Raw genomic sequence first — 14,354 nt, 5'->3', positions numbered from 1 at the left:
GATTCGTTAGCAAAAAGCTACCGTCTATCTATTGCATGTACCGGGCAAGCTGTGCGATGGATCAGTCGGATGCAGAGAGTAAAATCCGATATATCTTTCGTTTGCAGAAGTTCTTTTTAGAGGAGAGTTCGTGAATCATGATCCTTCCCGGCCGTCAACGGGACCGTGCCGCTGGAGCACAGGGATGAGAACCAGGACTATCAATCTGCGGTTGGTTGGAGCAGGGGTTGTGAATACTCCGACACAGACGGGACCAACGTTTTCTCTTCCACTGTTGGCATAGGGTCGGGTACCTGTCGAAGAGGCCGTTGTGATAGTGGTTCAGGTTGTCAAAACGGCGTTATGAACTGATCATTCCCTGTTTGTCACCCTGTTGTGGCACATCCGTCACCTCCAGGATTATGTGTGGACGAAGATCGGATGGACGGTTGCATGGAGCCTTCTGGACCCCAGTGGCAGATAGTTACCAGGATCTCCCCCAGAAGCGGGGTCAGCTCCTGAGGTTCCAAGGCGAATGGGACGAGACCGCTCCAGCAAAACCAGCCAAGGTGCCAAGGTGGGGCTGGGCCGAAGCTGCTGCAGGCAAGAGCCAAAGAGAAGAAAAAAAGTTTTGAGCAGCAATCGCAGCAATCGCAGCGCGCAGCCCCAGATCTGAATCGGAGCGCAAACTCAACGACCGAACAACCCCCCCCAACCCCTCCACGGCCGGATTCCAACAACAACAAAAATGGCGGCAGAAGTGCTACCGCTAGCACAGGTGAAGCTGCCGTCGGGGCCCAGCCCCGTCACAGCCGAGCAGCGGTACTGGAGGTCGTTCAAGAACCAGAAATCCCACACGTCGACGGCGTCGTGGCCCATTTCGCACATCAGCTTTCCTGCTGCGGGCGCCGCACTATCCAATTCCCTCGTCGCAGCCACCAAGCTCAATGACTTGTTCGCCGTGACTTCCGGGCCCCGTGTCGACATCTTCTCGATCCGCAAGCGCGAACCCCTCAAGACCATTGGCCGCTTCGACAGCGAGGCACACTGCGGCGAGATACGGGCCGATGGCAGGGTGCTGGTGGCCGGCGAGGACTCGGGCCGGATGCAGGTGTTTGACGTGGGCGGTGGGACTCGGGCTGTGATACTCAAAACGTGGCATATCCACAAGCAGCCAGTGTGGGTGACGAAGTGGTCGCCCACCGAGCTGACGACGCTCATGAGCGCCAGTGACGACAAGACGGTTCGGTTGTGGGATCTGCCCTCGAACAACCCGAGCCGCATGTTTACGGGTCACTCCGACTACGTACGCTGCGGCGCCTTCATGCCGGGCGGGAACAGCAACCTGCTGGTGTCGGGATCCTACGATGAAACGGTCCGGGTCTGGGACGCGAGAGCAGCAGGAGGCGCCGTCATGACCTTCAAACACGCCGACCCCGTCGAACATGTCCTCCCGCTGCAGTCCGGCACAACCCTCCTGGCCGCCGCGGGGAGTGCCATCTCCGTCCTCGACCTCGTCGCAGCGAAGCCCCTCCGTCTCATTACCAACCACCAAAAGACCGTCACCTCGCTCTCCCTCGCGTCCGACGGCCGACGCGTCGTCAGTGGCAGCCTGGACGGCCATGTCAAGGTATTCGAGACAACCGACTGGAACGTCGTGGCCGGCTCCAAATACCCCAGCCCGATCCTGTCTCTCTCCGTCATCACCGCCGGCGCCGCCCAAGAAGACCGCCACCTCGCTGTCGGCATGCAGTCCGGCGTGCTGTCCCTGCGCACACGACTCTCGGGCGCAGCCGCCGAGAAGGCCCGGGATCGCGCGGCCGTGGAGGCGGCACGCGACATCGGCACCGACGCCCTCGAGAAGCTGGACGCGCAAAAGGCCAAGCGGAAGCGCGCGGCCATGACCAACAAGTCGATGGACCTGCTGGGCGAGAGCGTCGACGTGATCATCCCCACCGACGCACAGGGCGGGCGCGGCGGGCGGCGGGTCAAGCTCAAGCCGTGGCAGCGCAACTTCCGGCAGGGCCGGTACGCGGCCGCGCTGGACGAGGTGGTGGACATGAGCGACGCGCAGTACCAGCCCGTGACGGCGCTCACGTTGCTCGTCGCGCTCCGCCACCGCTCCGCCCTGCGCGAGGCCCTCGAGGGCCGCGACGAGATCACCGTGCTGCCCCTGCTCAAGTGGGTCAGCAAGCACATCGCCGACCCGCGCTACTTGAGCATCTGCGTCGACGTGTCCTTCCACCTGCTCGACATCTACAGCGAGCATGTCGGTGGTAGCGCCGAACTGGCCGCGCTGTTCCAGGCGCTGCTGGGGAAGGTGTCCAAGGAGGTGGAGAAGGCGCAGATGGCGATCCAGACGAACGGGATGGTGGAGAGTTTAATGTTTGGGGCCATGTAATCGGGTGTGTTTGTGTGTTGTGTGTTGTGTGTAGGCGGGGGAAGAGGGGGGCTTACTTTCTTGCATTGCGCCGGCGTTCCTGGTTCGGATTCGGAAAAAGAAAATAACAGGCTGTGCGGATGGTGCCGTGTGTTTTGATGGCTGATCGAAAGAGATAGAATGATACCTACAATGTCATACCAATATGCTGGAGTTGGCTGCCAGATGTGGTACCATGCCACCATCCGTGCAACGGTCTCACCGTTCAAAAGACCAATCATCGAGGGTCGATATCGACTGAGACCTTCACTTATCATCGTGATCATCATTACTGTGATTCGAAGGGACCCTAAAAGGAGACTCTGACCGTGCCCACTGCGCGGGGCATCGCCAAAATTGTATATAGAAATACCAACTCAACCACGATCTTGGTCCGACAACCGCCTTCTCTCCCGTGTCAATTTTGGTCGCCCTTTTCCTCCTCGTAGGTCCTCAGGCGCCCTAGGAGTGTTAAAGCGCCAGTTTCCCCATCAACCGCTGTCCATACATGATTCGAAAAACAGTACCGAGTACCCCTGTCGCTTTCACTTTCAATCTTCTCTTCCCCCCCCGCCACCATCACCGCCAAGCGGCAGTCATCAATTCATACCCCCCGCTCACCTACCGCCCAACTCCGCCTCGAGACCCTGCATGACGCCATACTCCTGGGGCCGCGGATCCTCGGCCTTCCACTGGTGGTTGCCGCCGGCAGGCAGGGGCACCTGCGGGGCGGGCTGGGCGCCCCCCTGGCCACCGGCGCCGGGGACGGTGCGGACGAGCTGGCGGAAGCGGAAGACCTCGTCGAGGATCATCTTGCGCATCTCGGCGACCTCGTCGACGATCTCGAAGTCGAAGTTGAAGGTGACGGGGCAGTCGGGCTCGTCGGAGGCGTCGTGCCAGATGGACAGGTAGGGGTGCTCGAGGGCCTCCTCGACCGAGATGCGGCGGGTGGGGTCGAAGGCGAGCATGCGGTCGAGCAGGTCGAGCGCGTCCGGGTTGGCGTTGGCGAAGAGCGAGGGGAACGACTTCTTGGCCATGTACGGCAGGTTGCGCACGTACTCCTGCGCCCGCGGCGACCCGATCCGCGACAGCGTCTCCTCGTTGGGCGTCCCCAGGATGTGCAGGATCTGGTTGAGCTGGTCCACGTAGTCGCGGCCCTTGAAGAAGGGGCGCCCGCCCAGGAGCTCCGCCAGGATGCAGCCTACCGACCAGACGTCGACTGAAAAGTCGCGGGTTAGCACACATGCAAGGGAGAGGAGAGGAGGGACATGGGGGGCGGGTGAACGTACTCGCTTTGGTGTAGTTCTGGAAGCTGAGCATAATCTCGGGGGCGCGGTACCATCTCGTCGCGACATACTCGGTCATGTAGCCGGCATTCTCCTCCGGGTCGATCGAGAAGCCGCGGGCGAGGCCGAAATCGCAGATCTTGAGCTCGCAGTCGGCGTTGACCAGCAGGTTGCCCGGCTTGAGGTCGCGGTGCAGCACGTTCGCCGAGTGGATGTACTTGAGCCCGCACAGGATCTGGTAGATGAAGGACTGGAAGTGGGCGTCGGTGAGCGGCTGGCCCGACCGGATGATAGCCGCCAGGTCGCACTCCATCAGCTCTGTGGGGGGTGGTCTGTCAGCGGGGGAAGGGGGGGGGGGGGGGGGGGGGTTTTGGGTAATACAGGGGGCAAGTACCCTCGTAGAGATATGTCTCGTTAAAATTGTCTGGTCTGGGGATGTCCATGTCGTAGAGGCAGGTGATCTGAATAGCAACAAACATTGTCAGTATCAAGGAACACACAAGGACATTGACTCGAAGCTCTCACGTTGCGGTGGCCCCTGAAGTGCTGCAGGAGCTTGATCTCGCGCAGGGCGCGCTTGGCCAGGATCTTCTTGCTGAAGACATTGGTGACCTTCTTGATGGCGATTCCCTCGTTTGTCTGGTTATTCACTGCCGCGCTTCAAATGTATTGTTAGTCGCGTTGTCCTGGCACTCTGGAGACGAGCCACATGCTGCTGCTGCTTGTGATAGCGATGATGCGGGGCCGCCGAGGAGGCCACCGAGAAAGAGGAGAGAGAGCGAGTGCATACCAGACAATACCATAGGCACCTTGTCCCAGTTCCTTCGTCACGGTATATCTCTCATCGACGATGAAGTCCTGGTTAAAGACCTTGAAGATCTTGCGGCCCTGTAGATCAGCCATGGCGAGTGTGTTCTTGGTGTTGCTCGTCGTCAGCTATCGCAATGTGTCGGAGGGAATCCCTGACGAAGTGGGGAGGGCTCCGTCCGAAAAGGAGGGGCAGCACAAAGCGAGCTGAACTGAAACCGTCAGGCACAACAAGGGACGAAGAAAAGGCGCGGGGACAGAAGCAAGCCCGGGGCGGTTTCGAGTGGCAAAAGAGGCACTGGGAGACGTACACCACACTCGAGAACACGGATGGGGGATGGGATAGCAAAGCCTCGGTCGTATTTATTTGGAAGAGATGGAGGCGCTGCTCGCAAAAAGATGGAGGGGCTGAGGGTTGATCAAGCGCATCGCTGGGCCCATCAGAAGACGCTCTGCGTGCAACCTCGACCCGCCAAGAAGGTCGGTCGTCAGCCTGTTGGTCGGCACGGAGGGCTCTGCAGGGTGTGATGAAGCTCGAAGGAACAGGGGCAACAAGGGACAGCTTGGAGCACAGCAATCGCAGGCAGACGCTCACAACACTCCAACAAGGGATGGCGCCCCACAGCTTCTCCCGTTTCAGTCGTCGGCTGGCCGGGTCGCGAAGACGAGTCCCCGCTTCATCAACCGTGTTCTGCCGTGTTGGTTCGGGCGTCGTTGGGCCGTTGTCTGATTGGCGCAGTCGACCTGACTTGCAGTTGATCACCGTTCCGACCTCTGTTACGCGCGCGACAACTTGAGATTCCACGCACCAGGAAATTACACGCTGCAGGTGATCTTGATGATTTCGAGCCGAGTTCCGAAAGGTGACGGATCGATGTTCCATAGTTAGTTATCGTCGCAAAACGCCGCAGCCTCGCTCGCACTTGTGTGCTTGTGTGTGCCCAACAAGTCACACGCGACAGCGAGGATCGACACCAGCCAAATCCTGCTTCGAGCATGCGCCCCGCAGCTGAGTGGAAAATGGCCGTCTGAAGTTGGGGAGGTTCGGAGGGTGCGAGGTCAAGATGGGAGAAAGAAGCGCCCGTCAGGCCGCCGCAACGTGCACATTGGGTGAGAGCTGGGATGGAACCCTGTGCCCTGGCTGAGATGCCGGCGGCCTGCCGGTCTTGGGCCACTCAGGTGGCCGTAGGGCTGAGGCCATTTAGGGGCAAAGTGCGGGGCTGAACGACTCCCATCGTCCCCCGCCTGCTCGTCTCGAGCCTGGCTCAGGTGCGAGACCAACGGAATGTGTAAAATGCCCCAAATTAGAACATGCGCGCGTGGGAGCTGGAATATAAAAGCCACTGTTACCCCCTCGGGCTACACAGCGTTGGGCTAGTTTGGTTCAGCCCGCAAGCTCGGCATCAGAGAACACCAGAGCTGAGCATGCGCCGCCAGAAAGGGACCAAGCGACCTGAGAACCAACCGACCACTTCGAAAGCGATACGCCATTGGTATCTTCGCCTTCCCCGTGCGGAAACGCCTGCATTACCGGGCATCAAAGCCGAGGAGGCTCCACGTCGGGGAATACCTCGGTGAGGAAATTTATCGAGAACCGAGTCGCCTGCTCATACGCCTTTTGGAACCCTTGCCTACCACCGTAGTACGGGTCGCTGATGATCTCGGTCTTACCGGTACCAGAGTACTCGCCAAAGAGCATGAGCTTCGCCTTGCTGTCGGGCTTGCGCCGCTGAATGCGCTGCAGGTCCTCGAGGTTCCCCCGGTCCATCGCAAAAATGTAGTCAAAGTTGTCGAAGTCTGATGCATTGACCTGCCATTTCCGTCAGATTGAGCACCGGCAGCCGAAAAGATACAGCCAAACCTTCCGAGCACAATGCACATAGTCGATGATGCCGTGGCTCTCGAGAGTCGACATTGTCCGGTCGTCTGGTCCGTCGCCGATGTGGTAACCACCTAGATGAGAAGCTATGGTGAGCGCGCGGAATGGCCGGACGGACGCCAATGGAACTCACCTGTCCCACAGGAATCAATCTTCCCTACGAGGTCGCTATACGGTTCCTTCCTGGCCAGCGACTGGAACACACCCTCCGCCATGGTCGACCGACAAATGTTGCCGAGACAGACGAAGAGCACCGAGAGTTGATCCGACATGGTAACCTGATTTGTGAAAAGAAAAAAGAAAGAAAAAAAAGGGACTCTATCAATAAAAGGCCAGTGATGCCAAACGCCGATCCCGAATGTGATTCCAAATGCAAAAGCAATCGATCCCAACACAGCTGGAGAGAGAGTTGAAGATCAACCTCCGGATCTCAGATTGCCGAGGAGGGGCAGACTGATAAGATCCGAGAAGCGCAATGGCGGGGGTGGAAAGGGTTAGGGATGATTGCCACGTGTTGTGGCTGCCCACCCGAGATTACTCAGTCACGTGCAAGCAACTGCAATGTGGGCAATTGCAGGCGTGCACAGACCAACCGCTCTCGCCTATTTATCTGCGCCCCGGCTCCCACATCTTCATCCTCTTCTCTTCTTTTCTTCTTCATACTTACCTTGATTGGGTACACCTGGATCATGAAGCAGGGGTACCAGAGCGATAGGCCTGCATTGCACATCGTGGAGCCCGTCGTTCTAAATTGTCCTTCGGGGCCGTTTCGGTCGGAATTTTTGATGTCTTCCTCTCTTTTTCACTATGAGCTCGGCGATGCGTCGGGCCATGGAGAAGAAGGGTTGCTGCGCGTTCGATGTATGTAGGTAGATCCATCTAGCTTTGGAACTATTCTAGCCTCTAATCGGCGTCAAGGTGCAGTCCAGTACCTCTACGAATATTTGTGTGTTCGTAACGAGATACCAGGTGTGTACCTCGGTGCTGCCCCTGGCCAGAATCAACGAAGATACTCTGAAATCTCGTCCTGCTTGTTGCTGGGCGAAGTGGGATTGTCTGGCTTCCATGTGGCCGGTCGGGTAGTTCCGACCCCTGGTGCGCTTGTGTACGTCCGGATACCTGCGGGCCAAATCACGCAAAGTTGCGCGACTGCAGGGGCTCAGTCGCCGTATGCATCCAACAACGGCCGCTTGGGAGATGTGAGCTTCAACCGTGGGGCACCGCCGCCAGATTTGCCCGTGCCGACCCCGCCAGCCATCAGATGTCAGTGATTGATTCATCAGCATTCAGTTCCCATCTTGTGCTCGGCCGTGGATCGTCGCCGATAACTCCGCCCCGATCGTTGGACGGATGCATGGCATTTCGGTGAGCTTGGTAGTCTCCACTCGCACGGAAAGATGCCTCGAAACGATCCAACCGTTTGAGTTGATGCTCAACCATCACCGAGGTTTACTCCGCTTGTCAAGAGGCAGTGACCTCCCCAGTACCTAGGTTGAGAGGCGAAAGAGAGGCTCGCTCGCTCGCTCGGATCACGCAAGATGCTGCAGAATCAGCCTGGCGCACGGTGACCCTTCCACGTCATGTATTCAGTATCTTCCGTGAAGCCGCCCTCTTCAGCGGGGTTTTGCAAACATCATTCACTGCAGCACCAAGCCTTTTTATAACCAAATCTGCCGTGAAACCTCTCCCGTCTCATCCGATGCAGGATAGGTTTATGATCTAAGAGTCGAAGCAGCTTTCCAAGAATTGCATCCGAGCAGTCCGAATTTACCGTTGATTAGACGGCATCCCGGAGTGAAGAACGAGATAATATCCTGCACTCGATCCCCAGAACCCGCTACTTGAAGGCCATCTGGGGCGAATGCAACGGATCCATCCAGTTCTCCATCCCCCCCCTCCCTTGGTTGCCTTTGCCGGCAACACCCGAATTTGACTTAATACTCCGAACCATCGCCGTCGAAAAACGGCAAACATCTGTAGAGTCGGGTTCACTCACTTGCCCGACTAAAACCGCTGGTAGGGCAACTTCTGGTTTCGTCCTTCACTCAAAAACCGGAAACAACCAAGCGTTGCCACCATGGTCCAGCAATCCTCGCAGCGGCGGCCAGTACAGAACAGCGAGGTGTATGTACTGAGCCAAGTGCCACCGTTCCCGCCTCTCTGCCCTCCTTCGCCCATCACTCCCGCCGAAGACTTTGACGACGCACCCGCCGATGCCCGGAGTCTTACCCAGCCGGACATTGCTGTCTGCGGCAAGAGGCTGGCCATTGAGGAACGCCTCTCCCGCGCTGTGCACGTCATCGCCACCGAGACCGCCGCGCTGCACAACCTCACGCATCTCTACTCCACGGACAGCTGCGCGCGCGACGGTTTCACTCGTGCCGCCGACACCATCACCAGCCGCCATGGCAACGGCGGCAAGCTGGTAGTCATTGGCGTCGGGAAGTCGGGTCACATCGCCAAGAAGCTCGTCGCAACCTTCAACAGCTTCTCCATCACGGCTGTCTTCCTTCATCCCACCGAGGCCTTGCACGGCGACCTGGGCCAGATCTCGCCGCATGACACGCTTGTCATGATCACCTTCTCGGGCAAGACCCCGGAGCTTATGACGCTCCTCCCGCACCTGGACGTGTCCCTTCCGCTCCTCGTCCTCACCTCTCACACCAGCCCCGAGACATGTGAGCTGATCCGCTACCGGCCCAACGCCATTCTCCTGCCGGCACCCGTACACGAGAGCGAGACGACCTCCTTTGGCGTGGCCGCGCCCACCACCTCGACCACCGTGGCTCTCACCGTCGGCGACGCCCTCGCCGTTGTCGTGTCACAGGAACTCTTCCCCTCCGTCGCCTCCGTTTTCTCGCGGAACCACCCCGGCGGCGCGATCGGCGCCGCTTTCTCGCAAAAACAACCACAGCAACAGCCACCAGCGACACCATCATCGCTACCGGCACAACCATCGCTAGCAACACAACCATCGCTAGCAACACAACCATCACCAGCGACACAGCAACCACCAACACCCCGGCAGCAACAACTACCACCCACCGTATTCTCCGCCCCAACAATCTGCACCCTCATGGTCCCCTTCGCCACCATCCCGACCCTCAAAGCCCCACCACGCACTACCACGGACACCACCCCTCCCAAACCCCTCACCGGCCTAGACGTCCTCCGCACCGGCTACATCAGCCCATCCGGGTGGGTGTGGGTGTGCCTGCCCCCACCCAACAACAACAACAACAACAGCGCGAGCGGTGATGGCGAGGGGGCGGTCTCGCCGCGGCGGATCCGACGCATGGACGACGCCGACGTGGCGCGCCCGCTGGATGAGACGGGGGGGCTGGTGACGCCGAGGCGGGCGTTTGTCTCTGTGGAGGCGGGGACCAGCGTGCAGGTTGTGCGGGAGCGGGTTTTGGGGTTGAGGGCGGCTGCTGCTGCTGCTGAGGGGGGTGAGGGTGAGTATGGGGATGAGGCGATCTTGGAGGTTGTGGATAGGGGGGAGTGTATTGGGTTGGTGGAGGTGGGGAGGTTGTTTGAGGAGGAGGAGGCTTGATTTTGGTGCTGTTTACGGATGTTTTGTGTGACTGACGTGCATGGATGGGATGAGCGAGACGGTGTCATTGGTTGTGCTGACTGAGCGTGCGACCTGGTGTTTGGGCATAGCGTTTTCTAGGTTGTGATTTTTGATGGGGCTTGTTCATGGGACTCGGAGGCAATTGTTGTTCTTGATTGTCATGGTCTGACTTACATGGGTGGAAATAGTGTAGTTTTTTGGAGATGGGATGACGGGCCACGGCCGCATCCCGAAGCATCTGGTGGTACATTTGTTTTGGTAGCACTGCACTGCATGCAGATGTTTCATGCGCATCTTGGTAAAGTCATACAGTCAAATTTAGGGTATTACACCACTCCCGTCCCAATACAAATCCTTACACCCGTGCTCAATCCTCATCGCTACCACTACTCCCCGAATCGCTCTCCCCTTCAGACTCCGAGTCCGCTTCTGATTCCGCCTCTGACCCGGAAGAACTGCTGCTTGAGCTCGACGACTCGGCCGCAGCCACACCGACCCCCATGTCCATCTCCTCGTCCTCGGACTCGCTCTCGCTGCTGCTCTCCTCGGACCCGCTCTCCCCAGACTCGGACTCGGACGAGCTGCTGTCATTGTCGTCAATCGCCGTGCGCACGTTGCGTAACCTGCGCCGTTTCGCGGGCTGCTGAGACCCGTCGCTGCGTCCGGTGGTGGCCGCGTCCGCGACGGCGGCGCCCCGCCCCGACGAAGCCGACGACGAGGATGTGCCCGTTGGTGTCGCCCCAGTAGCTTCCGAGGTGGTGCTTTCCTCGCTGTCCGATAGCTCGTCCACCACCAGCTCCGCTCGGATCCGCTTCAATAGTCGCTGCTTGATCTCGGGCGTGGCGACCCGCAGGACGTATTCGACCTCGTCGAGGGTGCGTTTGCCATTGGAGTTCTTGGAGTCGCTGTTCGACTGGCGGCGTTGCTGGTGCTGTTGTAGGTCTTGTAGGAATCGGGATATTGTCTCTTCGTACTCCTTTTGTTTGGTCTCCTTGTCCTTGAGGGTGGCCGGGAATGCGCCGGCGCCGGCCTCCATGTCTTTCTTTTTGGTCTCGGCCGCTGTTTCCCGTAGCCTTGTCCGTACAAAGCCCTTCAGATCGCGGATGTACTGGTAGAAGATGGGGATGTCGGCTGACGGCACCTTGTCTTCGTCGAAGAGGTACTTGATCAGCAGGGTCTGGTGGTTCTTGTTGAACTTCCACGAATCCCTCGCCGTGTGCCACTGGCGGATGTAACTCAGAGACGGCTCGAGGCTGAAATCGGATTTGGTGGCGTTGCTGGCCTTCTTCGCCTTCTTGCTCTTCGCCTTTTTCGGTCCGGCCTTTTCCTTGGCGCTGTCCTTGGTGTCGTCGGCAAACGACACGGACTTCCTCAATGATGACGGTGTTTCTGGCTCCGCTGCTGATTGGTTCTCTCTTCGCGGCTTCTTATTCGGCGTCTGCGCATTGACGGCGTTTGACGTGGACGCAGAGGTTGGCAGCTTTCTTTTGAGCGCACTCGCGGGACTGCCGTTTGCGCGGGTTTGGTGGGCGTTGGGGGTTTGCGCAGAGGGCTTTACCCGTGAATTGGGGCCGGCCGAGCTGGGGATAGCCTCGCCCGATGAAGGTCCCTTGAGCTTGAGGCCCAATCGCTTCCAGGCTGGGACATGGGCGGACATGGTGACGACTGGAGGGAGAGACAGGACAACACAGCGAACGAGGCTTGTCGGGAATTGGCCCAGCGGGAGGGGACGGGTGGTCAGAAACGGGGCTGCGGGATTCTACAGCAACGGTTAAAACCTAGACGGGGCCAAGCAACGTGTTTCCGAGACCCAAGTTCGTCGAGAGGGCTGGAATTGGAACCCTGGGTGGTATTCCTGTGTGTCTTATTGGATGTGTTTCGTGCTCTTTCCTGAGCCTGTTCATGCCGCCCGCAGCAAATTTCTGCCAGATGGACCTTTATCGGTACCCGACGCAGGGGTCTTGATGGAGATAAGATCCGGCGGCAGTGGGGTTCCATGGAGAGATGGTGTTTGGTGGGTCCGGTTTTGTGCCAGGCGGTGGGGGCTGACCCCAGCCTTGCCGCCTAGCATTTGAGGCACCAGTGTCAGCTCCCCGTCTGCCTTGCTCCAGGCAAACCGCAGCAACGCGTCAATCGCTAGGGAAGCTCCCCATCCAACAACGAAGCTCTCCCACCTTGACCCCCTCCAACTTCTCCAAACCACAACCCCGCAAAACCCAGTCTGGTCCGCTTGCCTTAGACTTGTTCCGCATCGCCATCACACGACACAAGGTTTCATAATTTATCGTCTGTCAAAATGGCAGGTATGTTGGGTTCCCCCGCAACCGCTTCGAGTCGATGGCAGCTCCGAGCTCCACCCACTTGACCACGGCTAACACCAAGGCATAGGCAACGCTGGTTATGACAGGCACATCACCATCTTCTCGGAACAGGGAAGATTGTTCCAAGTCGGTACGTACGGATCCAAAACTATAACAATGTGGGGCAACTACTGCGGCTGTCGGTTCGGTTGGGAGTGAGGGTTATGGTTGGGCTGGGAGGAGGTTGGAGATGCGGGTGAAGACAAAACCGGGGGTATTTGGGTTATGCTGATGGATGAACCTACAGAATATGCTTTCAAGGCGATCACAGCGGCAAACATCATGTCGATTGGTGTGCGGGGTAAGGACTGCGCTGTAGTCCTGTCCCAGAAGAAGGTGCCGGTACGTCACGCGAGGGTTCCATCCGCGGAAACTCTCCAAGCTGACGGCGCTACCAGGATAAACTCATCGACCCCTCCTCGGTTTCGCACATCTTCCAGATCTCCCCGTCGGTCGGCTGCGTCATGACGGGCTCGATTGCCGATGCTCGCGCATTCTCGCAGCGCGCGCAGTCAGAAGCCGCGGACTTCAAGTACAAGTTTGGTTACGAGATGCCCTGCGACGCCTTGGCCAAGCGGTTGGCCAACATTAGCCAAGTGTACACGCAGCGGGTACGTGGTGGAAGGTGGAAAGAAAAGGGACCTTGGCTGACCCTTTATAGGCGTACATGCGGCCGTACGGTGTTGCGACGACGCTGATATCGCTCGACTCCGAGGTAGGGCCCCAACTGTTCAAGTGTGATCCTGCCGGGTACTACATCGGGTACAAGGGCACTTCCGCGGGCCCCAAGCAGCAAGAGGCGCTCAATCATCTTGAGAAGAAGCTCAAGAACAAGGACCACGCCCCTGGGGACTGGAAGGAGGTTGTGGAGCTCGCCATCACCACTCTCAGCACCGTCCTCAGCATGGACTTCAAGAAGACCGAGATCGAAATTGGCATCGTCGGAGGGCCGCGCGCTGACGGAAAGGAAGGGACGTCCCCGGGCTTCAGGCGGCTGACTGAGGATGAGATCGACGAGAGGTTACAGGCGATTGCTGAGAAGGACTGAGACGACGCGGGAGAACACTACCGGGTTCGCAGCCAATATGCTCCCGGAAGCCGGTGCGATCTTCGTTGTGGAGGCCAACCCTGGATGTGCTAGGCGGAGTGGGATATCGCATTGGTGAGGTTGATATCCCCGAATACCACGTTACTTATTCCTCGTCCAGCCATGACACCGACATGCAGCCTGCGGGGATGGAACCCCCAAAATAGAGCGATGCTTGCCAATGAACATGATCTCAATGCGGATCAAAGGGCCGTGCTAGAACTCAAAAGAGGGTAGTGGAACATTTGGCGGGGGGTTCCTCGAATTGAGTTGTGACCTTTGGTCGGTGATCATCAGATATGCATGTCTGCTTACAAAATACCGAGAGCCCACCGACGCGCGGTGGCGACGGCCCGGCTATCTCGCCGTTGATGACTGCATTCATGCACGCCAGAAACTACCCGGGACCGTGGGATCCAGATTTACCCACGAGGCTGAGAAGGGGAAGGGGGGGTTGATCTCGAGCCTGCATGTCGGAGTGTGTGGGATGGGTCCTCGGGTGCATGCAAGGTAAGGTTTGGGACCCTGTGAAGCTGACCGACAACCTCTTCTCATCGTCTTGGCGAGGGTGTCAACAACGGTTCAGATCGGGCCAAGCCGACACTTTCCCACCGTGATGAAGCAGCCCTCGGCCGTGACTGGACGGCTGATTTCTCAATGGAGGCCGTTCAACCCCTGGGAGCGTACCGGCCGAGGTAAAAAATGAGGACGTCCTGATCGATTGTTGTTCAGCTCAGTCCGATCCAGTGACGGGAGTTGTTGAACAGCAAAGGCCCATATGTGATTGGTTCCCGACAGACAAGCTGCCTCCCGACGAAAACTGGACCAACGCCGGGGGCTTGCCGCATTTGGGGCTGGTTCGTTCGATGGCGCCGCTGAAACCTCGCCAAAGTTTCCGCATCGGGGACCCCCCTGTCGAAACATTTCCACATCTGCACGACGACAGAGTCCAAGCCACGCCGA

At 58.6% G+C, this 14,354-nt stretch overlaps 7 protein-coding genes across 7 annotated transcripts; 4 read left to right on the top strand and 3 right to left on the bottom strand.

Moving 5' to 3' along the window:
• The first annotated feature begins 588 nt into the window (after positions 1–588).
• Positions 589–2,620, top strand: B0H64DRAFT_390126 (UTP15 C terminal-domain-containing protein). Its single transcript, XM_062803383.1, has one exon. The coding sequence runs from the start codon at positions 728–730 to the stop codon at positions 2,378–2,380; it is 1,653 nt and encodes a 550-aa protein (XP_062660229.1). The 5' UTR covers positions 589–727; the 3' UTR covers positions 2,381–2,620.
• A 395-nt stretch (positions 2,621–3,015) lies between these two features.
• B0H64DRAFT_319242 (kinase-like domain-containing protein) lies at positions 3,016–4,587 on the bottom strand (the record flags this gene model as incomplete). The annotated part of the gene is made up of 5 exons (XM_062800420.1): positions 3,016–3,617; positions 3,688–4,002; positions 4,079–4,145; positions 4,210–4,342; positions 4,475–4,587. The coding sequence occupies 5 exons, from the start codon at positions 4,585–4,587 to the stop codon at positions 3,016–3,018; spliced, it is 1,230 nt and encodes a 409-aa protein (XP_062660228.1).
• A 1,106-nt stretch (positions 4,588–5,693) lies between these two features.
• On the bottom strand, positions 5,694–6,756 carry B0H64DRAFT_107115 (protein-tyrosine phosphatase). Its single transcript, XM_062797743.1, has 3 exons — positions 6,504–6,756; positions 6,353–6,444; positions 5,694–6,301 (listed from the first exon to the last, which is right to left on the bottom strand). Exons 1-3 carry the CDS (start codon positions 6,640–6,642, stop codon positions 6,029–6,031), a joined length of 504 nt encoding a protein of 167 aa, XP_062660227.1. The 5' UTR covers positions 6,643–6,756; the 3' UTR covers positions 5,694–6,028.
• A 3-nt stretch (positions 6,757–6,759) lies between these two features.
• B0H64DRAFT_107143 (uncharacterized protein) lies at positions 6,760–8,044 on the top strand. Its single transcript, XM_062797744.1, has 2 exons — positions 6,760–7,231; positions 7,289–8,044. Exons 1-2 carry the CDS (start codon positions 6,871–6,873, stop codon positions 7,639–7,641), a joined length of 714 nt encoding a protein of 237 aa, XP_062660226.1. The 5' UTR covers positions 6,760–6,870; the 3' UTR covers positions 7,642–8,044.
• Positions 8,045–8,447: 403 nt separating this feature from the next.
• On the top strand, positions 8,448–9,761 carry B0H64DRAFT_293231 (uncharacterized protein; the record flags this gene model as incomplete). The annotated part of the gene is made up of 1 exon (XM_062800054.1): positions 8,448–9,761. A coding segment is annotated over one exon (1,314 nt), but the record flags the coding sequence as incomplete, so codon positions are not given.
• A 518-nt stretch (positions 9,762–10,279) lies between these two features.
• B0H64DRAFT_390121 (uncharacterized protein) lies at positions 10,280–11,926 on the bottom strand. Its single transcript, XM_062803382.1, has one exon. It carries the CDS (start codon positions 11,599–11,601, stop codon positions 10,312–10,314), a length of 1,290 nt encoding a protein of 429 aa, XP_062660224.1. The 5' UTR covers positions 11,602–11,926; the 3' UTR covers positions 10,280–10,311.
• Positions 11,927–12,130: 204 nt separating this feature from the next.
• B0H64DRAFT_107025 (nucleophile aminohydrolase) lies at positions 12,131–13,521 on the top strand. Its single transcript, XM_062797742.1, has 5 exons — positions 12,131–12,247; positions 12,333–12,395; positions 12,552–12,646; positions 12,703–12,915; positions 12,966–13,521. Exons 1-5 carry the CDS (start codon positions 12,241–12,243, stop codon positions 13,350–13,352), a joined length of 765 nt encoding a protein of 254 aa, XP_062660223.1. The 5' UTR covers positions 12,131–12,240; the 3' UTR covers positions 13,353–13,521.
• The last annotated feature ends 833 nt before the right edge of the window (positions 13,522–14,354 follow it).

This window comes from Chaetomium fimeti (genome assembly GCF_033439085.1).
Source record: "Chaetomium fimeti strain CBS 168.71 chromosome Unknown B0H64scaffold_3, whole genome shotgun sequence".
NCBI classification, from domain to species: domain Eukaryota; kingdom Fungi; phylum Ascomycota; class Sordariomycetes; order Sordariales; family Chaetomiaceae; genus Chaetomium; species Chaetomium fimeti.
Note: the sequence above shows the minus strand (reverse complement) of the source record. Positions and strands in the feature narration are given on the sequence as shown.